This window comes from Pseudopipra pipra, chromosome 13 (genome assembly GCF_036250125.1).
Source record: "Pseudopipra pipra isolate bDixPip1 chromosome 13, bDixPip1.hap1, whole genome shotgun sequence".
NCBI lineage: Eukaryota > Metazoa > Chordata > Aves > Passeriformes > Pipridae > Pseudopipra > Pseudopipra pipra.
Genome location: NC_087561.1, coordinates 1,800,854 through 1,828,351, shown reverse-complemented (window position 1 = coordinate 1,828,351; position 27,498 = coordinate 1,800,854). Strand labels below are relative to the sequence as shown.

The following is a 27,498-nucleotide window of genomic DNA, read 5'->3' as shown; positions in this document are numbered from 1 at the left end:
TGCCACAGTCAGGACATTTAAGACATCCTTTAAGAGCAAATCACAACTCCTTAGTGGATTGTGCAATCTGTCATCTTCTCTACCTGCCAGCGAGGACAGAAATCCACAGATTCCAAGGATCTCAGGAGCACATGGAAATTTCTACATCATCCAAATTTCCTTGATAAAAGTTTCCAGGCCTCTTGGCTCTCCAAAGATACCTCAACAATACAATCCTAACTAGTCCTGCAATGCTGGCCATCAGAATTTTTAGCACTAGCTCGGTGTTATCTTCCCTTTCCCTCCTACCTCAGGAGCCTCCAAATGTTGAAGGTACTTAAAGACACCGAAAAAGAAATGTTATCAAACATTTAACAGCTGATCCTACCAACAAATATTCCAACCTGAAGATGACTTCACTGAACCAAAGGAATGAGAATTCCCTCAGCCATATGTCTCAGGTGAAAATGTTGCTATTTTCAGTTTAGGACTAGTCAAATTTTACCAGAGGACTATTGCTAAATTGCCTCTTCAGATTAAGTTTAACAATGAATATGAATAATGTTGTGAAATAAAGTGGCAATATGGCAGCACCATCTGTGGAATAACATGCAGACCTGGTAGTATATGTTTGTTTTCTATATTACTTGACCCAACAATTATTAAACTAGTTTTTACGTCCTGTACTTTATGAAAAGTTATTGCAGGGATACAAGAGAACGTAGGGGGAATTCACTGAGTGTACACTGATTGTACACTGGCCAGGATACAATCCTGGTATATGCTTGGATATGGTTATATACTTCTATACTTTAAGGTCAGAAGGGACCATTCTGATCCTTTACCCTAAACCCCTGAGGCACAGCCAAGACTATTAAATTTTATCCAGCAGTTCCTGGAGAGGAGAGAATTATTCTGTCCTACTGCATAAGTGAACTCTACTGAGCCCAACAGCTTGTTATTCATACTCCAAGGCAAGCAGCACCTACCACAATTTGAGTGATGAAATAAATAATAATGCAGCCAACCAGAATGGGAGATAAACTAGAAAAATCCTCATGGAAATTCAGCAGATCTGGGCTAGCTCCCTCTCAAAGCTCCCCCGGCCTCCCCTCCACACAGATTTTAGGGACAAATGCCAGTAGATCTCTATTGTTCCTGTTCATTCATTAGCTACAACTGCTTTTTCTCTTGTGCTCACACTTCAAGGTAAGGATAAGCAAGATTCTGGCCACGTTGTGCGTGTTGAAAAAGTAACTACGAACCACAGAAAATACAGATGTGTTTTAAATACAAAATAACATTGCATTGTTTCCTTTGCAGTTTTAAATAATCCTCAGAAGTGAAACATATATATTTCAAGGTGATAAACTCCTTTCATCCCATTATCTTTGGGCATTCCCCTTCCATCTCCATTAGTTGTATCATTCTCTTTATTTTCACATCTAACCTCCCCGGCCAGCTTTCACTAAATGGACTCAGATCTAAAAAACCCTCCTGGTACTATTTGTCACAATGCCATTTCCCATATGCCTACTTCTCATGCCTGCAGCCAGAGAATATTTGTGATTAAATCATAAAAAGCCTACTTTTAAATTGGCACCCTGTCTCCAGTGCTCCCTTCCACATGCACCACTGCAGATCCCGGAGCCTTCTAAGGCTTCAAAGCAAAGGAGGGGGTTTCAGCCTAGCTGGAACAATGCATCTCCCAGAGCCACAGCTTTCACTTACCTCCCATGCTGGGGGTCACTATTTGCTTTCCCACACTTCCCCTGGGGCTGCCAGTCTGAGGAGCTGGAATTAAGACAGGCACGAACAGCAATTAAACCTGCTTAGGTACACGAATGAGTGTCCAAAATCACACCTGATGCTTCAGAAGTCAGGGAGAGCAAGTCCTGTTCCTCTGGAAAGCTCTCAGCCCAAGGCACAGCAAAATAAAAAGTGCTCGAGGGCTGGTTTTTCACAACGAAATTTGTGGTGCAGCTTGTTAAAGTCACCTGCTCCCCCTTTGCAGGTGTTTCTGTGTCTCATTAAGTTGGCAAAGCAAACCCAAATGCTCTCCCTCACACCTGAGCTGTTCAACCCTCTGCTTAGAAGCCTGGCTTCTTTTATGACTCTCTTGTCTCCCTGATGATGAAGGTCTGTTCCACTTGCTTTTTCCCTCCCCAGTCCTTCTATGGGCAAATCAAGGCAGAAACCTTAATGCCTCCAGCTGGTGGTTGTGCTTATTAGGAATTGTTCAAGAAATTCTCTCATGGACTGACAACAATCTCAGCCACCACAGTTTGGGAACTCACCAAGGAGGTGACCCTACGGACTCCTTCTCATTCAAGGACCACAAATCAAAGCAGACAATCTGGTACTATAACCACAAAGCACTTTTGAGACAATTAATATGCTCTTCAGCATCAAGTTGTCCTCCTTCTTCTGCCTCCCATCCAGATACAGAAACTCTGGCTTCACTTCACAGTGCCTTGTCCATAAGCAGATACAGACAAAAGCACATTTGCTGCTCATCTACCTACTTTGCACAGAAGATGAAGCAGATGAAGCACCAAATACCCGCCAGTGCCTTCCCAACACCACTCCTGGACAGTATTTTCCATTAGTCCCCCTCCCTCCCCTTGCAGTCCGACCTGAGCCAGGTGTGCTCAGCACCCAACTCCAGCAACATCAGGGTGTCAGCAACATCTTCATATCTTGTCAGCAAATCACTAGGGGTACCAACAAGCTTCTGGTATGAAGCTGTTAGGAACTATGATTTGATAGAAGCCAGGGATAAATAGTTCTGCTAGGAAAGAAGGGATATTCCCATCATGAAACCTCAGTGCAGGGAGAAGTGGACTTTTTGTGTGTATCAGAGCATACCTTGGGCATCCTGAGAGCCCAATGAAAATGTTTGAATCCCAAAGTAAGAGTAGGACTGGATGGTGAGTGCTCCCCTAGATGTGGAGGCTATGTCCACAGCCAGTTGCTGAACCTTGGCAGGGCCGAGGAGGGAGATGGAGCCAAGCAGAGACAGAACCCAGGCATGAGGCACAGGGCTGCAAAATCTCATCTGATGCTTGCTCAGTGCCGTTGAAATCTGCTTAGGCTGGCCTGAATTCTAGTCCTCTCCTGAATAATTGAAAAGAAAATGATTGTGGGAAAAGTTTCATGCAACAGGAAGTCCAAAGGATGTGCCAGATTTTGGCAGTTCCATGTTCCTCCCTGTAGCTCACAGGGCTCATCCTGTCCTATCATTAACTGGCCTGTCAATCATTGAAAAACAAAATAACTGCAGGGCACAGATGGACAGTCCTCTGCTAGAGGCCAAAACAGTCGTGTTTCCTACTCCAGAACCTCCAGGAGACCTCTCAATGCCACCACAGTGTAAACTCTTCAATAATCTCTTTGTTATACTGCTGTCTCAAGAAAAAACACCAAAAGAATCCTTATTTCTTTTAACAATTAATCCAAAGTTGTTGGTCCCTGCTTACACAGGACTTTCAAATCAGAACATTTGTTCTTGGCTGGTATTATTCCCCTTTGACACAAGTACAGTCGGAAATCTAGAGAGAAAAGCAGAGGAGTTATTGGAAAAGGAAGCAAAATACTTTCCAGAAGGTGGTCTCCTTACTTTGGGTATAGTTTAAAAAAGAAAAATTTGTTATAACATTGCATGTTCTGCAGAAAATCGGCCAAGTCAGGAAAACTTCAATTGTTCTTCAGACAGAGAACACAGCCAGGGCTGATCCTTGCTGCAGCCACTCACACAGACCTGCTGAATGCCTGGAAAACTACCTTGATTTTTTTTTTTGGTTTGCCAGTTTGTATATTCAGCTCCTTTACTTCCTTTTACTTCAGGGCCATGACAATTAATTCAGTTACTATCCCAGCTCTGGTATGCTCATAAAAAATTCACACCTCTTTCATAAATGTTCACCTGTTTAACAGACTTAAGTTTTAAAGGAAAGGAACTTTTTGCCTAATAATGGAAGTATAACTTCCTTTTTCACAGGAATTCCTACTATGACATTTGCTGTTTACAGGCTGTAAAATGAAATGTGCCCAGTGAATCTAAAGGGGGAAAAGAAGGGGAGGGAGGGGAAAAAAAATAAAGAAAAAAAGGGAGAAAAGAATTATTTGGATTAAAATGTCTTTTCTTAACCTTGTGGAAGAGGAGCTTTTCTGACTTGGCAGCACAGTACAATGAAAATGAAATCAATGCCAAGTGTCTTATCCTGAACTCTGAATGGGCAAAGTTCCCATTGACTTTCAAGATTTCTTCCCCTGCAAATGGCATTCAAGAACAGTTACATGCACCTAAGGCACGTCCACCACTATGTTCTGTCTCTCCCCTTTGTGTCAAGTAGATGTATAGAATTTTTGAAATCAGCACAGCAAGCTGTGAATGATGCATGAAATGAATAAGCTGAGTCTAGTACAAAGGTGAAATCCTGAAGGCTTGGTGCAATCACTGCTCTACTATTTCCTATGGCCTGCATAAAAAAGATGCATAATATTCTTCACAGAGACAAAGAAAAAAGCTCGCCGAGGCCAGAAGTCTCAATCAGGAGTCCCAGAAGAGATAAATGACAGAGGCTCACAAGTTTTTAAAATTGCTTAATTTCCCTCTTATTCCCGAGCTCTTCCCCGCTGGTGCCCGACTCCTCCAGCTCCGGGTGCTGCGCACGTGGAGCGTACACAGAGCAGGTGGGGGCTCCGGGAACCCGCCTGGCTGGGCACGGCTCTGGCAGCAAAAGCCCGGCTCAGGCAGGAGTTCATGTCTCACACTTCACCCCATCAGCCAATCCACCAGCACGGAACCGGGATGGCCGGAGCATGGGAAGAAGTGTAGTGATTCCCAGAGCAACAGGGCGAACAGCTCTGGGATGGCAACGTGCCAGACCCCCAGAACTTCTTCCTCCTGTGGATGTGAAGTGGAGACTTCACTCACATCGGCACGTTTTAAAACGAGCATTTTTTAAAAAATGCGTTTTTAAACCCGGCCGAACCACGCTCAGATTGACCTGCCTTAGTTTGGATGTGTTACTGAATAAAATTAACCTGGCATAAATACATTAGAATTGAACTCAGCAACAACAGTGAAGATGAGCATCCTGAGCATTGTGGTACATGCTTTTTTTTTTTTTTTTAAAGTATAAATACATCTCTTTATGGATTTGCTATGACCCCACTCTCATGCATTGCAATCTCCCCTGCTGCACTAAGTAGGTATAGATATTTTAGAAACCAGAAGACAGAGGTATAAAATGGATAAAGGGCTTCTGAGGATGTCTTTGAAAGAAGCAAATCTAAAATCCTACTTACTTGACTAGCAACACAAAGCAATTGGCTGTGGATGGTATTCACAGCAAAGAATAATTAATTCCTCATCCCAAGGACGTTCTGTTGTGAAATAAGCCACTGTGTTGCAATTATTACTGCATCCAGAGGCATCAGTAAAAAGTTGTGATAAAGAAGCATACGGAAACTATCCTGGAAAACGTAATCTGCATTAACCACTAAATTACCCCATGCAAACAGATCTGCAATGGCAGCTCTCACACCATCCTTGGGAAATCTTAAAACGAAACGAAATGATTCAAACTTCATCTCTTTCTTATTTCAATGTTTTGTCAGAATTTACTGACAAAATTTACCAACAAAATTTACCACAGAAATAATTTGAATTATTTGATTTAACTGGACAAGACTACAACAAACCTAGGATCAAGGTCTGTATAAGTAGAAAAGAAGCCATAATCAAGCTTCTCACTTTTGCAGGCACAGAGAATAGCAGCAACATTCCAGTCCTGAGCATCACCTAACTTCAGCTCTTCAGCTGTATTCATTCCGGAGAAATCATTCTTTCTGTTCACATTGGAAGGCAGTAGGATAAGTTCCTACTTTCCAGTGTTCCTGAAAAGTATCTTTCTTAGTCTCATGTTTGATATGGGAAAGCATTGATTTAGAAATGCTTTCACAAAGTATTTATGATAATATTTCTCCTGAATTTAGTCTTCAACTCTTCTTATAGCAAAAAAATGTTAGAAATACAAAAACATGTGGTTTAAAAAATATTCTTAAAATACCCACAATCAGATTCCTCTGCAACTTATTAGACTTTACTCCCCAACCAGACTGTCTCAAAAATTTAAAATATTTTCACTTACCACTTTCTGTTGCAATAAAATAACTCTGCAGCTCTTTGGCATAGGAAGGAACCATGAAAATGTAACCCAGTAGGCTGTTTTATTGACAAACTAACAGTAGCACCAGGCAGTGATCTTCAACTCTTCCCTTCATTTGTGTTACCGCAAAAGCCTAACTATTGTCATTACACTTAAATGCTGACATTATTAAACTCTTCACAGCCGATGCTCTGTCGTTCTAAGGACAATGGATGCACTTGCATCTATTCTAGATGTTGTAGAACAAGATTGCAGGTTTTTTAACTGTGTAAACAGTTGCTGATGATTTTCCACACACAACAAACCAGCATTTACCAAGTGCTGGGGATTTCTGGAGCCGAGAATCCTGTGCAGACCCATCTTCCACACAGCCAACCTGTCTCCTGCATAACTGTTGGCAACTTCACCTGGTCCCCCTGTGAATATTGATGGCTCGATTCTGATCCCTCCCACACGAGCAGGAGTAGGAAATCCCACATGGGCATTGCTCAAAAGGCATTTGGATTTAATGCACGCAGGAGGGATGTCTATGGCCAGATAACCCGAAAATGTAAAAACTGAGCTCAGTACAAATAAAACATCCTTTCATTAATTCTAAAGGGAACCTATTCCTGTATTTGTCCGTGAGGTAAATTTCCTGAGTCCAAGCAAAGGATGTAACAGTGCACTTTGAAAAGAAAAAAAAAAAATGTTGTTTTTCAGGCAATGTCTCCCTCTGTGCTGTTGGCTCTCTGATGAAAATACACTCACGTTCAGGAAGAAGAGGTTGTATCTCTATTTGTACTTAATGTACAAGGCTGGGTTCTATTCTTGTCGGCCTCCAATGGGTCTGTCCCCCTTCCAGTGTGTGCCTGTTTACAACCCTTTCCAAAAGTTCTGACCACAACTTGTAAACTTCAGGATAAAGTTTAGCCCTAGGAAGCTGAAAATTGCACTAAGGATTTTACCTGGGCATCTCAAAACCAACAGCTCAGGAAATGCAGCCACAAGCCAAACCACTGATGGGAGCTTCCAGAGACAACAAGGGAGTTTACACAGAGGAAGAGTCCCTCAGGGACTGGCTCACACACTGCCCCCTTAGGCCCTGGCTTAGGGCAAACAGGGATACCTTGAACTTAAAAATACTGCAAACTTTTGAAGAACAGTGCTTCTCCCCTTTCATGGTGGAGAATCCACCTCCAGAAAGCTCATACGTAAAGAGCAGCTACTTATAATGATGCAGCTGCAGCTCAACTCTGAAGATATCAAACACAGTTCCAGTGCTGGCACCTTCTCACCTGCTCTGAGCCCTCACTTTTGTCAGACCTGCCCTGCACATCTGTCTGGGAAGGCTGAGGAAAACTCCTTTCAGGGAACAGGATCTTCACATGTCCCTGTTCAGTTATCCTGGCACTGCCAGTTCTGGAGAGCACTAGGGAGCAGTTTGACTCCCAGATGAGATGAAATAGGACCTGCTGCTGCCTGCAGCCCTGCCTGCCTATCTCCATTACCACACCACCACTGAGACCTCCAGGTTATGGGGCTGCTTCTCCTCGCAGAGCTATTAAGTCGTGTTGCTGACTAACAGCTCTAGTAACAGCTCTGCTCCTGCCCGAAGGGCAGCAGCACAAACAGGAGAAAGCAGCGCCACAGGTTTGCCAGATTTCCCCAGAAACGTTACGGAAGGAGTTGAGCTGGAGGTTGGAAACACGCTGGGTTCTCCCTTGCAAAGTGATGACCCCCAGCCAGTGCCAGGGGGAACGCGTGGGGCCAGGGCCTCACCCCACGGCCCCGGGGCTGCTCTGAGCGGGGGCAGCGTGCGCGGCCCGGGCTCTCCCCGGGTTTAGGACCCGCAGCAGCTGCTCCCGGCAATCCCTCTTCCCCAGGGGCCAGCCAGGAGCCAGGTACCCCACCAGGGAAGGAGACTCTCGGTGTGGTTTGCAAAACATTCCCGCCTCTTGTAAGAGCCCGAAGTAAGCCCGGGCCGCGCTGGACGTGTGTCCCTGCAGGGAAGGCAGGAGCCGGGGCATCCACGCAGCAGGACCGGGAGGCGTCGCGGGGCCCCGGCCGGGCAGAAAGCAGCGGGGAAGGGAACGCGGCTCCCACCGCCCCCGGCACATCTCGGGCAGCCGAGGGGCTCAAAATCCCCCCGAAACCGCTGTTCCTGAGGGTCGGCACAGCAGGGCCCTGTAACCAAACCCATCGCCACCAGCGCCCTCCCGTTCCTTTTCCTTCTGTACCAAGACAGACAGCAGAGGGGCAGCGGGAGCAGGCGGGGATGCGCTGCGGAATCCCGTCCGCTCGGGATTCTGAGAGCTCGCCGGGTGTAGCGAACTCAAACCAGGTCCGGGGCCCTCCCGTGGAGCTGAGGGCACGCGTGGGGCCCGGCCGGGACGCGGCTTGGCCCCCAGAGCAGAGGGAGCGCGAAGTGATGCTCAGCTCCGCCCGCCGCCCCGGGGTCCCGTGGGGGCTGTTCCGCAGCGCCCACGGAAACACAGCGAGGAATAACGCAGACCTCTAAAAAAAAACCAAATACACACACACACACAAAAAAAAAAAAAAAAAAAAAAAAAAAAAAAAAGAGGCCGAGGGGAAGTTGTCAAGACTAAAGGTGCTCCTCAAACATACTGAATAGATTCAATTATTTATTTCCTGTGGGGATTCCTGTAACCATTCATTTTTAATGGAGCCTAATTAAGAGTTCCCCAGCGGGTTTTTTACTTTTGTAAATATTTCAGATGAGCTCGGGTTTCCAGGAAAATCCTCCACACACACATATACACAAAAATAAAAAAAACAACAACAACAACACAAACAAAACCGAAGCGGAGACGTAATGCCCTTCCCTCCCCGTCGGCCGAGAGAAACCAGCCGGGCGGAGAGGCAACAAGTGGCCGCGCCTCGCAGAGCAGCAGTATGGGCAGTCCAATTTTCCTTTAGAAGAACACAAACTGGAAGGATCGCAACTCTGCCCTCTCCCACCCTCCAAAATAAAGCACGGCTCGGCAGCCGCAGGAATCCAGCCGAAAAGCGACGGCAGCTCCTGGAGCGGGCGGTGGGACCGCGGCTGCTGCGGGGAGCCCCGGGGGCAGCCCCGGGAAGGAGCCCCGGGAAGGAGCCCCGCGCTGCCCCGCTCCGCGCTCCCGCAGCCGCGGGGGGACCGGCCGCGAGCCCGCACAAACCGCCCGGAGACCGCCGGCGTGCCTGATATAAAATTTATTGATCTCTCTTCGTTTGGAAGAAGGAAGCAAAACGAGGACTAGGAACAGGGAAGGGGGTGTTTCGATGACTTATTTGCTTGGAAGGAATCCGGTAACAAAACTGAAACGTTTCTTCATCCGATATGTCAAAACATAGTTCACAGTAAAATTCACAAACCGATTTACATAAGTTTACAGCTTAAGAAAAACCAAGACACACAACTTACTATAAATAAAAGAAATGCGTTTGCGACCCGCACAGCTCTGCTCTCTCCCACCTCCCCCTTTTAAAAAGTCGTGAAAGCTACAGATTGTGGATAGAAACCAAGCGAGGGTCGGTAACAAAACACTTAATAAACCACGATATGTGAACAACCGAGTTTAAAAACAAAAGCCCGCGGTTTTTGTTTTTTATGTCATTGCAACGCTAGAAATCAAACTGGAAGATGCAAGAACTTATAAAAACTTTTAAGCGAATAAAACAGTGCCCAACCTAGCCGAAGCCAGGAAAGGAGTTGCCGTGGTTTGAAAACTTCACAGCGGCTTTTAGGAGGCAGGAGTTGTAGTCTATTAAAATAACAGCTTGCTGTTATTTTGCTGACAGAAAATATTATTTTCTGTCAAAAAAAACCAAAAAACACCAACAACAAAAAAAAACCAAAACAAAAAAAACCACAACTAACGGATTTCCTTTTAAAATTTCTCCAAAGTTAGTATTAAGTCCGCTAAGCCGAGTAACACTGCCGTACATCCCGGTGTAGTCAGGGAGCAGTGGTGGGGTTAGGGATTTAGACGGGGAGCCGTCCGGAGCAGTCAGGTTTATATGTGAGTCAGTGGTACGGTGCCATTCACGCCAGTCCCGGCACTCTGGTAGTGCTGGTGGACGCTGTGTAACCTGCTGCCCTGCAGGGCGGAAGGGTCTGTGGCATCCCCCCCGGGGGGCAGGTACATGCTGATCATATCCCGCAGGTCTCCCAGGCAGGCCCTCTGCGAGTGGGAAGTGATGGCCGGAGGCGGCGAGCTGGGCTCGGATTTCACCACGGAGCCCATGGAGCCCAGGCTCATGGCCGTGGAGGGCTGCTGGCCGTAGGCGGCGGGGGACATGCTGTAGGTGGAGGCGGCGTTCATGTAGGTCTGGGCCGTGGACATCATGGGGCTGTACTGCAGGCCCGTCATGTCGTAGCGGTGCATCTGCTGCAGCTGCGGGCTGTTCATGCCCGGGTGCTGGCTGTAGCCCAGCTGGTCTTGCATCAGGGAGTAAGCTCCGTTGGTCCAGCCGTTCATGTGGGCATAAGTGTCAATCCTCTGCCCCACCCCGACGGGGCTGCTCACCGCGTTGCCCCCCCCCGGGGCCAGCAGGTTGCCGGGCAGCGAATATTTGTCCTTCTTCAGCAAGGTCTTGGTCTTCCTCCGGGGCCGGTATTTGTAATCCGGATACTCCTTCATGTGCACGGCCCGCAGCCGCTTGGCCTCGTCGATGAAGGGCCGCTTCTCGGCGTCGCTCAGCAGCTTCCAGTCGGCCCCGAGCCGCTTGCTGATCTCCGAGTTGTGCATCTTGGGGTTCTCCTGGGCCATCTTCCGCCGCTGCCCGCGCGACCACACCATGAAGGCGTTCATGGGGCGCTTCACCCGGTCCTGGTCCGAGCCCGCTCCCGCTCCGTTGCCGCCCCCGCCGCCGCCGCCGCCTTTGCCGTTGCTCCCCGGAGCGGGGTTGCCCCCGGTGTTGCCCGGCGTGGGCTGCGGAGCCTTGATCTCCGTCTCCAGCATGCTGTACATGGCAGGGGCCGGCAAAAGGTGCGCCAGGGCGGCGGGCGGGCGGGCACCTAGCGGGGAGAGGAAGTTAGGAAAAAAAACCCAAAAACCAACCAAACCAAACAAACAAAACAGAAAGAAAAAACCTGCCTGGGCGGCTGCTGCGGGAGGAGGAGGAAGTTTTTCTGCCTGGCAGAGGCGCCGCTCCCCGAGGTGTCGGTGGTGCTGCGGCGGCAGAGCAGAACGACTCCCGCGGGCAGCGCCGGGCGATGCGCTATAAATGAGGGGGGGCGGCCAATCAGCGAGCGATTCCCGACAGCCCCACGCCGGTAACTGACCGGCCAGGGAGGGAGTGGGGGGATCCCGAGCTAGGTGATGCCGGGGGTGAGGGTGCCGGGCCCCTCCCGCAGCCCCCGGGCCCTGCCCCTGCCCCCGGCTCTGAGCTCTGATGGGACGGGGCAGAGGGGCCGCTGGGGCTCCCGCAGCTGCGGCAGTGCCGCGGGGGAAGGAGCGGGACCGGGGCTGCCCTGCGGGGCCGCGGGAGGAGGAGCGGGGCGGAGCGCTGCGCTGCGAGCGGGAGCCTTGCGTTTGCCGGGCACAAAGGGGTTTGGGGCTCCAGGAGGATGCACAGCCCTGTGCCAAGCCCGGAGAAGCTGCCTGGAGACGGAGCGAGCCCGCGCTGCACGGACGCCCCTCCCGGAGCGGGTGAAGGGGCGGGAGGACTGACGAGCTAAACTCTTCTACTTCTGAGCCCTCGCCTTGGGGAGAACCCACGTTGCCCTGCCGAGACTGGCCACTGCCGCCGGGTACTCCGTGCCGGTGGGAGCGGGGCAGCCCCGCGGCAGCACGCAGGGGAGGCGGCGGTGCGGTGCGAGCGGGGTCGGGCTCTCCCGGCCATCCCCACCTACACCCACCCCTTTGCCACTTGAGCTTTTCCACTCGACTGCCTTAAAGAAGGGGGGGGGGAAGTGGGTGGAGGGGACGGCGCTTGCAAATCCCCCAAGTTTCATGGCAACAGAAAGTTCCCTCCGTGTGAAAGAAAACTTTGGCGGCGGATATGCGAGTGGAGCGGCGCCCACTAGAGCTGTCAATCACTGGCTTCCCTGTCCGTCCCTCCCCTCCCTTTACCCCTCCCTCCTTTCCTCGCCCAGAGGCACGGACACCCGCACCTGCACGGACGGGGCCGGCAGCCCCTTGAAAGCACAGAGGATGCGGCCGCCTCTCCCTGCCGCTGGGGGCCGAGGGAGGTCGGGGCGCGCTGCCCCGTCCCTGCGATTCCTCGTCCTCCCACAGCCTCCGCTCCAGCTCCGTCTGGGGAAGCCGGGCGGTTCTCCGGGCCGCGCTAGGGGAGGAGAGGCAAAGCGAGCCGCAATCTGCTGGGAGCCGCGCTGGGAGCGCCCCGGTGCCGGAGGAAGTGGGGCAGCACCGCCGGGGTAGCTCTGAGCAAACTGCCCCAGGGGCGTGTGGGGCGCAGGGAAGGGTCAGTGGCCTTGAGGTCGGGACGTGTCTGGGCAACACGTCCAGTCCTGGGCCCGGACTGGGGGGATGCCGCCGGCCCAGTTTCCCGGGCTTGGCAGGCATTGGTGTCGCCCCAAAGAGAAGACCGCGAGAGCGGGGGGACTCGGAGATCGGGACCGGGGGGAAGGACACCTCCAGGGCAGGGCTGGACCCGGAGGCACAGCCCAAACTGGTGCCGCCAGCCCCGAGCCCGCTGCGCTGGGGGCACCGGGGAGGGCGCTCCGGGCTTGGGGGGGTTCGGCGGGGGAACCGATCTCCGAGCTGTGCATCTTGGGGCGCTGCCCCCCCGGGCCGGAAAACCGGACGAGCATCAGAGGTACTCTGGAAACACCACCGTGTCGTGGAGGGGGGTTTCCTTGAGCGGAACTAAGCGCTGCTGGGACTTAGCGGTTAAAATCACTCGTTTTGTGCGGATTTCTTTTTTGACAAAATCATCTGTTGGACAGCGTCGAAAGGGAAATAAATCCCGCTTGCGACCGGCTATGGTGTAGTCAGCGTTTCGTCTTGGTTGTTAGGTTTGCTGCTGGTGTATTCTTGAGTGAAGTAAGTAAAAATTTGGCAACCCAAGGGGACAGGGTGACAGCAGAAGGGTTGCTCCAGGCGGGAGTAGTTCGCTTGTAACTTCTGCAACATTTTGGAAAAGCTTCAGGCAATTGTAATTAACCTCAAACCCCTCCAAATATTTTGACCGCTTCATTCGAGACTTAAGACCTGCCAGGCTGGGCAGGAAAGAGGACTGATATATATCCTGACAGTTATTTGATATTACTTTATATGAACGTTTGTTGGAAGGACTGAACACGCTGGTATGCAACAAAAAGTGTAGCTGTAACAGGGAATTAGAGGACCTGCTGAAAGCCTCCTGAGTGGCGTTTCCTTCGATGTTTAAATAAATATTAAACCTTAAGTTTCAGACTCCTGTTTTGTCTTTCGTGTTTGTGCTGCCTGAATCTCAGACTATAGATTTTTTCCCCCAAAAACCAAGCTATTTAAGGCTTTCGACATCCAGATTATTTCAAAGCATTCTCTTGAAACATTGCCAATCTCCTTGCAGATGAAAGTATATAATTGGTGGATTTCCACATTTCACGGGTTCCTGTAATGCTCCCCCTGCACTTGGCTTCCCCTACTGCACGTGTTCTGAGGAATATTCCAAAAGCTGGCTGATTTTTAGTTCCAGAAGAAGGGATGAGCAGGGACTCGCTGCTCGAACCCCTCGGCCTCGGCGTTAGTGATTGCGTGCGCGGAGGAAGCTCTCGGTGGGATTTCTTGAGCGATTTGGGACCCGAGAGGAGGGTCACAAGCCAGCTTCTCTCCGGGCTTTACATCGGAGCCGTCTTTCCCCGCCCGGGCACGGCGCTGGCCGGGGCTGTCGCCGCTCGCAGGTCCCCACCAGCGGCACAGACGGGGTGGCTCCTTCCCCGCGCTGCACGGCGGCAGCTGCGGCCGCTGTCGCCCTGGGGGGGGACGAGGGACTCCTTCTCCTTGCCCTTAAAACCCCAGCTCGCCCGTGAGGCGAGCCCTGCTGTGCCAACCGCTGCTCTCCGGAGTTACCTGCAGAGCGCTTTAAAAGATCCCGCCACCCCCTTGGCAGCGAACTTCAGCCTCCGCCCGCTCCCCGGGACAGGGGACGGAGCCTGCGGGGCTGTTGGGACGTAGGGAAGGGGCAGGAAGCAGGAGAGGACCCAGCCAGCGCAATAAACGGGGCGAGGGGAAACCCGATGCTTGGAGCCATTTCCCTAAATTCCCTGGTCGGCAGAGGCCGGGACTCGGAGAGCCCCCTGTGCCTGGTGGGGGCTGGAGAACGCTTGGGGTTGTGTAAATACAGTTGTCAAAGGCTGAGAAGCCCTTTTCTTGTTATTATTTATTTATGTGGGTTACCAAGGAGGGTGAGGCGAGATAAGAAGTTTACAGTACAATCCAAAATGAACGCGAGAGAAAGGAAGGGACCGTCTGCTTTTTACTCAATCAGCGCCTAATAAACAACAGCCATTAACAGATATTAATTGCAGCTCCAGAAGAGCTTGAGGGAGTCTTGGTACAACGTCAAGGATGATCGCTGGCTTTTAAAGACTAACGCTATGCACGAAATCGGCCCCGTTTAATCCTGTTATTAAAATATCCCCTTGGTCCCCAGCCTAATTCCCGACCAAGATTAGCGAGGACTTGTCCTCGAAACTTGCCCAGACAACGGAGCTGGGCGCCCCTTTCGTTTGGACCCTGCTGACCCTCGCTAGGACGATCCTCCAGAAATGCCCAGCCCTTTTAGCGATGCTTAAAGATGAAAGTTCGCTTGATGTTTGTTTCAGCTCAAATCCGTACCCTCCGGCAGAATTCTCCAGCGTGGTAAAGTGGCTGCTAAATGGGCCATTTCAGGCTGGTTCCACAGCCCAAGGTCGTTAGGATACATATTTTTTTTAATTATTCCCCACCTAAGTGTCACGTCAAAAACTAACAACAACAACAACAACAAACCCCAAACAAACAACAAAAAAACCCAAAACAAACCAGCTCGAGATTGCCTGCGAGGCTCCTGCCTCCCTCTCCGAGGGGCTGACATGGCCGGACCGACCTCTCAGCCCGGTGAGAGGGAGAACAAATCATTAGTTCCGACAAACGAGCTCCAACTCCTTTCTCTAACTTCTCCAGCACCTCGCCTCATGGATATCGCAGCTGCACCAGCGTCTGCAGCTGTCCCTGCTGCTCACGGATCCGGGAAAGCAGGAGTTACTTGTGATGACATCATTAAAAATCGCAACATTTAAGAACAAAAATCTTAAGTGCGTGGGTAAACCCGGCCAGTGTCGTTTGGGCACAGATCGATCCCTTTGAACTGAGCCTCCCAGTGCGTTTAGGAGGCAGCGGCGAATGTTGTTTTTAATCAGTTCTCTTCCCCTTCCCCAGCTGAACTTTTATTTGGCTTCTGACAACAATAGCGGGCTGCAAACAGACCTCTCGGAGCGCCCCCTGAATAGACCCTTTTCGAGCCCGGATTGTTTCCACCGCCACAAAAAAACAACCAGTAGCTCCGTTTCTTAATTGGGTTGTTCCTGGCCCTCGTTCATTCAGGTGCTCGCGAGGAATTTGTTTATTAGCCTTTGACAAACGGCTCCTCCTGGCAATCGCCTCATGGAGTTGGCTTCAGCGGGAGCGGAGGGATGCGGGGGGGAGGTGGGGGGAAATGCGATTTGCTAATAAGGACTCTCTCCATCTCCAAGTTACCAATTAAGAGTTGCAGAGGGGACCACCAGCACATGACGACTCACCAGGGCTCGCTGCGGAGCCCCAAGGATTTAGTTCATGTGTTTTCACGCAAAAACACCGAGTAAAAAACGAGCACGAAAAGTGATGCTAAAGAGACCACCACCGCTGCTCCCTGCGCCGGCGGCGGCTGCTGGAGGGCAGTCCGTGCCAAGCCTGGCAGGAATCTCTTTCCCGATGCACGAGACAGTAACAGGAACTTTCTGCAACTTCCCTCTGCTGTTCCAATACCAACCGTACAGAACCCCCGAAAGAGTCACCCGGCCCTGGCACAGCCTGCCCGGGGCAGGGGTGGAGTCCCCACCCGCGGCGGGGCTTAAAAGCCGTGTAGATGTGGCACTTGGGGACATGGTTTAGTGGCGGGCTTGGCACTGCCAGCTTTACTCGATGGTCTTAAGAGTCTTTTCCAACCCAAACGATTCTGTCATCCTACCGCCTCAGCTCCCGCACGGACACCGCACCGGGCATTCCCTCGAGCCCCCCGGGGAGGGGAGAGCCCCCGGGAAGGGCAGCCCCGCGCTCGGTGCGGGGTGGCACCGGGGTGGAACGAGCGCCCTGTGCCGCGGGGACGGTGCGGGCGAGCCCCGGGTGCTGCGGGCACCGCCTGTTCACCTCCCGCGCGTCCCGGGGGGCTCCGGGCGCTGCAGCCCCTTCCCCCGGGCCGGGGATCCGCCCCCTCCCCGGACTTGTTGCTCTGCTTTAGTTGAGACGTCGCCGCTCTCTTTCTTAAATAAATAAATAAATAAAACCTCCAAACAACAAACAAAAAAAACCCCCAACCAAAACCCACCAACTGAGAGCATCTCTCTTCTGCCCGTTTCAAACTTGGCGACTCTTTCCCCCAGTGTTTTCCATACAGATCCAGTAGCCCACCTTATTTACTGGTTATGATGGTCACGCTCCTGTTTAGGTGTTAGATTGGAAATCAGACATGAATTGTAAAACTCTAACTTGCTAATTAGCTGCAAATAAACTGTTCATTAAGGGCAAATTAAAATCAAAACACACCTTATTGCTACTCTCTGACACACAATTTTGAAGGCACATATTGTTTCAAACTACAGCCTGTATCACTGGCACAGCAAATTGAGATCCTGAAAGGTTTCTCTCCAGGATAAATAATTAAAATATATTCTACTTTAATTGACATTATAGAGGATACAAATGAGATTTTCCTTTTAGAAAGAAATAGCAGTTTCTAAATAAAGCTTTGCAGGCTGCAGAATGGAGGTTTCAACCAAATGAATAGTCATTACTACCTTTTCAATGATGTGGGCCTTTTGATCAGAAAAGAAATTAGCTCTAAAGGACAGACAATAGGAAGCCTGCCCTGCAATAGAAAGAAAATTAGATGGCTAAGGCTCTTAACAACACCTATTTCTATAAACCACGGAGCTTCTTGCTTTTCAATTACAGCTGTTCATTTCATATAAGGAAAGTGGAAAAACACAGGGGGGAATAGAAACTCTGTTGCACCAAAAAAAAGCCCGAGTTGGGACAGGCAGCCAGTCTTCCCATTTCCCCTTTGTTTTTGTTATAATCAGTTAACCAATATCACATATTTTATAATGCTCAGAATATCCAGCATAGGTCAGTATTCAGTAAAGGAACTAGTAAAATATAAACTTCAAGTTAGGTAGTTGGATGTTTCCACTGCACATCAAATAATATATTTGGCACGTGCATCTCATACTTGTGTGCATTCTTCAGGGGAAAAAAGGCAAGACTGAAGAACTTGAGGGAAAAAGAATGCTGAATAACACACTTTTATCTTTTGGTTATAGTTAAGAACTAACTCCAGTTCTTCTGAATTGAACTTACTGTTCTTTTGTTACTCTCAGGACTGACAGATTATTTCAGACATGTTCTCCCCACATCACTTTTAAACCATACATCTCAGATATTTTAGAAATCATACTCCTGCTCTTAAAAGTGGGAAATTAACTTATTGTGTGATAACTTCAAAATATGGGTTCTCTTTCAAGTTATTTCGTTTGAACGTTATTTTTGAACGTTGTTATTTCTCCTGATATCAAAATAACACAAGCTTTCTTCTAAATCTGAGACACAATCATAAAAACACTCCTTTCTTCCTCCACCAGTTCTCCCTAGCCATATTTTTATGATTAGGTGTAACAAGAGGATGATAATTTGCTATTAGCCAATCAATATACTGTAATTGAAATAATCTTTCAGTGCTAATTTAAACACATAATAACCACAAAGCTTATGGTAAACAAGTCCCGTTCTCATGTTGACTCAGCTGGACTATAGGGATTTCTTTAAGAAATAACATAAAATCACAAAGATTCCATATACCTCTTTTATTTTTTCATTCTATCTATCTCTATCTATCTATCTATCTATCTATCTATCTATCTATCTATCTATCTATCTATCTATCTATCTATCTATCTTTCTTTCATATTTTCTTCTTTTTCTCTTACACTTCCATTCTCTTTACTTTTCTCTTTCTTTCTCTGTTGTACTATTTGTTTGGAAATCAGGCTACATGGTTAATTCAAGGGGGTATCAAATATATATGAATTGGTTTTCCTGTGATAAGGTGTCTTATAATTATCCTTTTCACTCTTAAACAAGTGAGTGTTCAATAAAAATTACTTTCCCTGTTCAGAAAACTAAATCTTGTTTGTCTTCTACCTAGAAGTGATTTTAATATGAAAGACAAATGACAGCTTTTTATTCAGTGTCTGTGACCCCCTTCACTCCTGCTTTTCCCTGTGATATGTAAGAATAAACAGTAAGATATCATTTAATCTGTTAAGAATGACCTCCCAAAACTGAAGTCACTAATGTCTGTATTTGAAATAATCTCCCTGCTTGAGAGCAGGTAGAGGATTATGATGAATGCAAGTCTCTGCCTCACTTTTTAGTGGAACAAAACTTGTATTTGTTTTGTAAGATTTTAATCACAATATCTTTTTATTTGAAATTATTTTGGCTGAGTGAAGTTACCCCTACGAGCTGGTGGGAAAAACTTCCTCCCTGCAAATAGGCAGCTCGAGGGTCCTGGAGACTTTGTGATTTTCAACACAAAACCCACACGAAGATCTGCATCACTGAGGGGATCAAGAACTTAGGACAACCCAGTACTGGTGTTCCAGTTCTCAGCTCAGACCTCACAGGGATGTTTTACTTCTGCTACTGCCCTCAGTCCCTGGAAACAAGCCGAGGGTGAAGAATTATCCGAAGGAGAACAAGGGAACCTGAGCTGACCTTGACTCTCAGAATCTGAAAATCTCACCTCAAATTGTTGTAAGTAATTAACAATTACTTGCAGAGCAACAAGATTTTGGAGCAAAGCTCTGCTAAGTATAGAGAAGTAGGGAACCTAAAGAGCTTTGAAAATTACAAAAATTGAAAATTTGAGTGGGACTGTGCTGGAGGGGTTGGACATGATTGTCACTACAAGACATCAGTACATGCTCATTGTTAGCAGGGAGAGGTTTCAATTCCTTTAACCATCCCAGTCCATGTGGTCAATCATGAGAGAACTTCACTAGTCCTGAAGATCCTTTTTGCTCTTTTTCTCCCTAACACATATTGATAAATGAGGGCAATTTGTGCTCCCCAGCCTTCTGTAAAGCAAATATGCACCTAGATGGACAATAGAGGCAATTAACAGAAATGGAACTCCCTGAAGAAGCAGTTTTTATATGGAGTGTTTCCACGGTACAAACATATTTCTGACCTGAACATGAGTCACAAAAAACTGCATAGTTTAAATTCATATTCACCACTCATCCTCTATTTCTATAATACCTCAAACAAATTACCTGATGGTCCAGGTGTCTCCCAAGAACTGCTCAAATGCCAGTCTTGCTGAAAGAAAACAAAAGGCTACTCAGTGAGTGTAGCATGGAGAGGAAAAGGGGCTTTGGTTTGCAGTCCTGAGGTTGCTGCTGGAAGAATCCCGTTAGGAAGTGAGAAGGAGAATGCTGTGTGATGCAGGAGGAGCCACAGGGGAAAAAGGCTTCAGAAGGAACCGTTTAGTGGTTGAGAAGGGAAGCCAGAGAAGGGACACCATGCTGTTTGTGGTTTGTTTCCCTCTTGCTATCTTTTCCTGCCACTGTCCTCCTGGCACACCCCATTCCCACTTTTGCAAAACAACCCACCATTATAAGGCTCAGTTTCTCTTTGAAAAGGATTCCACAAACCCATGGGAAATAGTGTAACCTCACAAAACTGTCATACTCTGCTTTGATTGAACTTGAAGACCTCACAAACAAGGTTTAGCATTCAGAACTGTATTCTACAGAGGTTGTTCAATCCATAGATTGTCTGGTCCTATTTATTTCTTAGAGGATATTTGGATTGGAGCTGAAAAATAGTTGTAGGTTGTTAAGAAAATAGGTAGTGTATAATATTGTATAGTTTATCTAATTTTAATCAGTTCTAATGCAGATGATTCCTGCATCTGGTTTCCAATTCCTGTACAAAAAGTCCACGAAGACTCAAGCCTGCACTGTTTGCACAACAATGGCTCCCAGTAAAGCTGATGGAAAATTACTGGGAGGTAGTTTTGCCCTAGTGTTGCCCTGAAAAAACACACTGTTCTTACCAACAGTGTCTCTGCTCCTCATTGCAGGTTCAGTTGAGCTCAACTGCAGAAGAGTGGCAGCGCTCTCACACAAAGCACTGCAACAGTCATATACAGCCCTTACATAAAAATGAGGACCTTATTCTTCTATTATCCAGATTCCATAAAATAAAGTGAACTGCAGGTTCCATTTTGATGATTTTATAGCTCTTCCTGCCACGGTATTTGAATATAATATAATAATCCTTACAATTTTTACTCAACAGAATTCCATGGGAGGTGAGGAAGCACTAGCTCTGTTTACAGATGAGAGATTCAGAAAATCAGCATAATAATAATAATGTGTGAAATCTCTCTGAAATACTTAGAAAATTGTGGAACTAGATTTCTTGGACTAAATCAGAAACCAGATTAGCCCAGGGCTTGATAATTTTGCATATCTGTAAGTGACCACAAATATCACAAGCTGAAAAGTACTCAGAGCAAAGGTGAACTAATAGAAATTACAGTCAGATGTACATTTTGTAACTCCATGGGAACATTCCAAATAAGACACCAGCACAAAAGAATCCAGAAACAGGAGAAACTGTTATCAATTCCCTCTAAAGCTCTACACCTTTGTAACCTGGTTCAGTAATATGTAAAGAATATGAGCTGGGGAATGACTAGAGTGATGTAGAAAATACTGCAGTATTTATAGTACCAAAAAAAAAAAAAAAAGACAATGAAACTTTCTAAAGAAAGTTTAAAAAGATGAAACAAGAGCAGTTAGTCTGAAAAAACTCCCAAATCCTTTATTTCAAGCCCTGGGGTGCTCCTCAAGTGCTGCCACAGGAAGCCCAACCACCAGGTAGAACATTGGCATGGAGGGGAAAAGTGCTTATGTTTTCCCCCACCCAAAACTAATCACGTGCCATAGAACACATTTAAATTTCAAGTGTTATTATTCCTTTGGATTTCCTTCATTTTAAGTGTCTGAGGAAACTGAGACCTACAGAGAAAAGCTGTCTGTGCTGTTGTATAGCATGAAAATGCACAATCACAATTAAGCAACACTCAAACTTCCCAAACTAATCATTTTCCATTGGCAGCTGTTACCCCATGACTGGAGAGTAATCAAGTAAAGACCTGAGCTTGAACCAACTGCACATTTTTAAGGTTTGCTACCCTTAACTTGGGAAAGCTGCACAGTTCCACATTGAAGTCTGATATAAATCCTGCTGGACTGACACAGGATTGAGATTTATGCTGTCATAGTTTACTTAAAAAACTGCTGGAAGATGAGGAGCAAAGCCAAGTTCCACAGTTTGCTGCCACGTGCTCACTTTCTGCTCAAGAAAGGACAAGACTCTCTATTTTGAAACGGTAGTTGAAGACAAACATGATCAAAATTATAGATGATAAGACATATAGTCTTCAGGATAAATTATCTATTGATGCAAATATTAGCAAGCCATTACACCATTGACTTTACTGCACCTGCAACACACAGTGTAAGAAAATACATCCTACTACTTTTTTTTTTTGGGAGGGGGAACATATAAGTAGTACCTTTACTCAATCTTTATAAAATTAATAGAAGAATGAAAATTCAGTTCAATGAGGTTACCATTGATGGGATGGTTTTACAAGTGGCTTCAACTGACTGTTTCAAACGAGTTAAATTAATAGGTGTCTCCACCTGCATATTCCCTATGAGCAATAGGAGTCCATAAATGAAAATTACAACATGAAAATTAAAAAAAAGAAAATTTAAAAAAAAAAAAAAGATAAAAAAATTAAAGAAAAAAGGTAGCATACAGCATATTTCCACTCGTTTGATATGGTTTCTATGTAACAGGGATATGCCCAGTGATGTTATTAACAGCAACGTGCAATATTTTGTGCAGTAGCTTCTTTCCAAAAACCCAGATGTGTCCATGTGAGTGGAGACCGGGGAAATGACCTTAAAAATGTAAATGGCTGAACGAGAACAGGATTGTACACAATAAGGTAAAACCATTTTAGCACCAATACCGAAAAGACTGCAAGAGAATTTATAATCTGCCTGAGGCAAGAGCAGGATTTATGTGCATACGGGCTGTTAGGAGGTGTGAATGGCCAGCCAGGTTTGCAGCGGTGATATCGGCAAACAGACACACAAATAAATTAAGCTCCCTCCTGCATATTCATACCTGCATATGGTACCCATATGAATATGGGTACCACACCCATAAAGTCCAATTGTAACACGCCTAAAGTCAAATTCCCAAATCTTCGTTCGCGAAGCCCAGCCATGAAAGTCAAATTAAATTCTAAACTGGAAGAGCTGGTGTAAACACAACTATCACTAGGTTGCCAACGTGAAAACTAGATCTTTTTATTATTGAAACCGAGCTATAGCTCACTCACACCTTGGGTACTATTGAGGAACAAATGAGTAATGATGGATACCTGCATAGTTTGATACCACGAAAGTTGAAATATTCTGCTAGATGGAGGATTTAATCCCGTTTGTTAAGTAAATTACTATCTTTGTTGGCATCGTTCTTGAAGATAAAGAATTCTTTTTTAGAATGTTTCTCATGAGGTCAAAATAAGTTGCATAAGAACAATTATGTCTGGAGGAGCCTCGGAAAAAACAGGAACTGAACAGGAGTACATCCCCTCAGCAAACAAGATGTCTGAGTACCGAGTGAGATTAAAAAGCCAAGAGTAATTCCTCTGAAATCTAGCAAAGCTTGCATGTGTTATGCAGATAAAGACTAAGAGATGTAAATGAAGTTAAAATGCCAGAAGTGCTTTGTTGGAATTTGCCACACAGCTTCCATGAATTTTGGGCAATGTGGGGAGGTGGCAAGCTCACGATATTTATTGTGGAAGCAGACTACATAAAGGAACTCAAGAAAATTGGAATTATACTCACTCCTTTCTGAAAAAATGAATAAAAATGCCATCTTGAATTCTTACTGTTTTCAATAACTTACTGCTTCCTAATTCATTTCACTCTTGCACTGAACATTTTTCTTTTTTTTTTTTTAACATATTCTGTTTTTTTAGCTAACACAGCTCAGGTATTCTGAGAGTTAAATTTAACTGAGTTACTGCATGACAAATATGTTTTTGTTGTACTTTGATAAGCAGTCATCTCTCTTTTTATTTTTTAGTTGGCTTCTCAGATTATCTGAAGGAAGGAAATTCCCTTTCTCTCTGCTCACATGATCTGTAGGATATTCCTGCTGCTTTGTCATGTGTGGATTTAGCACTCCTGGTCTTACAGCACCTATTTTCTTAAAAATATTTACACACCTTTAGTTCTGCTGTCAGGAGGCCAAGTGGCAGATTAAGAGCATCCTCATATGAGTGTAAATCCAACGACATGTAACTGATGCTGAGTTAATTTACATTTATCTCTATACCACTGAAATCAAACCAGAAATGGGAAGGATCAGACCTTATATCTTTTACTATGTGCTGATTAAAACAAAACAGTCTTTAAGAAAAAAAATTAAATCACAATCCTCCTTAATAATCATCAAGCTTTAAATGAAGCCTAACAGTAAAATTTGATTACAAAAGGACAAAATTGTACTTCATTTTCCTCAGGAGTTCCTTACAGTCATTTTAAAGTCAGTTCACTACCTAAAGCCACTGGTTATCTATATGAAAAGAGTAACTAAATTGTAGGTGTTTCTTTATTCCAGCATGAATTGACATGTTCTAACAAGACAGTTTGTTTGCTTTTATTGTTCAAGAGCCCCAAAGCCTTTGCTGTCTGCTTCTCCACTTGTCTTAAATGTTTGATTAAGCACTGTGAGAATTGTCAGTATTGATAAACTTCTTTCCAGTACATTAAGCACTCTAATCCTTTACATTCCTACTCCATCTCTATTGCCAAGTCAGTCAGCTTCCTTGGCACTTGATTTTAGGCCAATATTTGCATTAGAAATGGTCTATAAATAAAAATTACTGCAATAGCAGAAAAAACTGTTTTTCTGAAGACTTCTGACAGAAACAGTATGTGAAAGGCTCTGCTCGTTCTTCTGTAATCTCAGGAATTAAATAGCTATCAAGTGAGGTGATTGAAAGGGGTAAGCAAACTGAGCACTCCTCTTCCCAGTCTTCTAAAAACCTTAATTTTGATGAGTGACAATGCTGTTTATCTTTCCTTCATGAGATTGAACTAAGCAGGAGGTTTTTGGTGTCTGTACTGTATCTTGGATTGGACTGCATGTTTATTGTGATAATTTCCATAGAAGGAGATTCAAATTGGGCAGTTCAGAACTCAGTATGAACTCTGTCGATTTTTTGGCACTGTCAGGGCCAGCATTTGGTTTTTATTTTTTATTGTGTTCCTTTCCTGCTCTCAGATCAAAATTTCTGCATCAAGCACAGGATGTGTCAAAATCTGCTTTTTCAATGCTTAAGAGTTCAAATTTAGAATGCAAAATTGCACAATGCAATATTGACTCTGTTTCACTTTATTTTGGTTTTGCTTCTTTGAATTTCACTCCTGTGAATCCTGGGGATGGAAACACATCTCAGGGCAGCAGGGACATGCTGTAAATTATGTACATTTGTATAAGGATTATACAAACATAACACTGGCAGAGAACTTCACTAACTCCTGTTCCATATTTTGTGAAAGTGAAACTTCCCTAAACTCAAACAGGTCATTTGGATGTTGGAATTATTTGGGATTTCAACACTAGAACCACCTTGGGAAATATATTCATACAAGCTTAATATGTCTTTACCTTGTCCCAGCTGGTCCAGAACTGTGCCACTTCCACATGGAATCACTTATGTGTGGCTTAGACAAGTTCTTATCAAAGGCTGACCAAGTTCAGGGCAGTATTTGGACATTTCCCCCTTTAAAAGATGATTTGGGAATGCAACATGCAACAGAGAACAAATACCAGTGGTTATCCAGGGCACAAGTGCATATCCCACATCCTAACCCTGGCATCTTTACATAGACTTTGTTTCCAGGCATAGCAGCAGGTATTTTTCTTGAGTAAAGGCAAGGAGGACCAGGCTCCACAGTGCAATTTCATATGAAAATGAAGTGAATGAGATACTTCTATCAGGCTCATTTAAAATAAAATAGGAGGGCTGTCTTTTTGTCTGCACTGCTAATAAGAAAAGTATGCCAGAATAGAAGGTAAATGTAATAAGGTATGTCCCCATTTTTCTCAATTTTGCCCAGTTTTCTTTGCTATGATTATGGGTGTCATACATAAATGGTATTTCTTCAGGGTGGATTTATTAATTCTGGAGATGTACATTCTTCCAGTACATATATAAGGATTGACCATTTCTACATAGGGGAAGAGAAAGGGTAGAAGACCTACAGAAAACAGAGGGTGTAGCAAAGAACATTGTGTCTGCAGCATTCTTCATAAATAACAGGAATCACACAGAATTGCCAGAGATTATTTTAATGGCTCGACCCTTATGCTGTTATGGTAATTACAGAGAGAGTTTTAAACTCCTCCACCAGGGAAATTCTGCATCAAAATAGTGAAATTTTGTAATTAATTTCAACTGTTACTCAAAATTCTTTATCAGAACTTCTAGGATTAATTAGCTGCAGTACTTTATTTTCCTTCTGGAGAACCATAAAAAGCACTTTTTTAAAAAAAAATAGCAGAAAACATGCAGCATATCTAAAATTGGTGCAACTCCTATTGATTTCAGTGAAATGGTGATGATTTACCCCGAATGAATTCCTGGCTAATCTTTTCCACAAGAAAACGACTTTAAGATGAGAGGCTGGTGGAGAGGCAGGGCCATGCTTTTAGGACAGTTAAGGGAATTCAAGCCTACAGTTTACCTGCTGGGTTAGGGAATCAGGTAAGTTTACACATGTCCAGAGTTTCTCAGTCTGCCCTTTCTCTCCTTTGGGGAAATTCTGCCTCTTTGTGTCCTGCTTCTGCACATCCAGCCTTAGGTCAGAGGGGCAGCAGGTCCCTGAGCAAGCAGCTGATGCCTCTCGTGGCTGTGCCCTGATTTCTGCCTGCAGAACCACGGCCATGCCTTTAGCAACCCTGGGGACTCACAATGCCACTGGAAATCTTCAGGTTCAGAGCCAGGTGCTGAGCAACAGGTTTGCAGAACTATTTTGACTCCTCCTCTTCAGCCACAGGGCTGGAGAAGCAGAAATCGAGACCGTTGCCTCTGGTTCTGCTCCATCAGTACAGAGCTTGCCCTCTCCACGTTCAGCAGCAAAGGCTGAACTCACTTAAACTCTTTTGTCATCAGTTAGTAACTAACTGTAATGCTGCCTATTAACTTCAACAGAAAAACTCTGTGCCACCTGTCCAAGTGGGATAGAATTTGACTCTGGATTGCTGAGTGCACAGAACTAAAAGGTCTGTTTGCAGAGCAGGGGGGCAGGAGGTGTTCTCTGTGCATTGGCTGGAGGTGGAGATTCTCCATCAGTGAGAGGCAATAAGACATTGCCTGCTTGTAGATTTGGCACCTTCTGGTTCTCTGTAAATTCATATTGTAGCTTAATGCTCACTTTATAGACAAGCCCTTTATAGACAAGCTCCAAGATAATTACTCATATTAAAAGAGCTGTTATTTCTTTACTAGGAATCTCCTCTCTCACTCTAAGGAAGTGTATTAGAGACAGATTAGAGGGAAACCCTCCAAACCTGCTAAACAGTTGTAAACAAAACCACCAGGGTTATTATGCACACGAAAATAATGATACAAGAGTTTTCCAAGCATGATAACATCACTCCTTGTATCATACTAAATTAATAACATCTCTCAAGCACCTGCCTAAACCAGAAGTCTTTCCAAGAGACTGAGCACAACCTCTCTCATTAAATCAGCATTCAGGGAGCTAACTAGCAGATGCTGCTGACATGAACCCAAATGTAATCTCTTTAACCTTGTCCTGTGGGGAGCAGACAAGTCATGACCGAGTAATTCCAACTAAATTAGATTTTATGTGAAAGTGTATAATCTAAATTAAATTTGATTAAAATGATTCACTGATTTGTGTTTGCTTTTAAAGGTCCTAATGTAGCCAAGGTGACCAGTTTTCAGTAATCTGTGTAATCAGATTAATTTGTTTTTA

General features: G+C 45.9%; 1 protein-coding gene and 1 long non-coding RNA gene across 3 annotated transcripts in view; both read right to left on the bottom strand.

Moving 5' to 3' along the window:
- Nucleotides 1-10,020: 10,020 nt before the first annotated feature.
- LOC135421275 (transcription factor SOX-3-like) lies at nucleotides 10,021-11,489 on the bottom strand. The gene has a single exon (XM_064669567.1). It carries the CDS (start codon nucleotides 11,108-11,110, stop codon nucleotides 10,154-10,156), a length of 957 nt encoding a protein of 318 aa, XP_064525637.1. The 5' UTR covers nucleotides 11,111-11,489; the 3' UTR covers nucleotides 10,021-10,153.
- A 2,826-nt stretch (nucleotides 11,490-14,315) lies between these two features.
- Nucleotides 14,316-27,498, bottom strand: part of LOC135421274 (uncharacterized) — a 31,933-nt gene continuing 18,750 nt past the window's right edge. The window contains exons 3-4 of one of the 2 annotated variants that reach the window (XR_010433942.1): nucleotides 19,663-19,708; nucleotides 14,316-16,767 (exon numbers count right to left, since the gene is read on the bottom strand). This is a non-coding gene — a long non-coding RNA (uncharacterized LOC135421274). The remainder of the gene's footprint in view (nucleotides 16,768-19,662; nucleotides 19,709-27,498) is intronic. The other variant, XR_010433944.1, reaches the window with a different exon arrangement.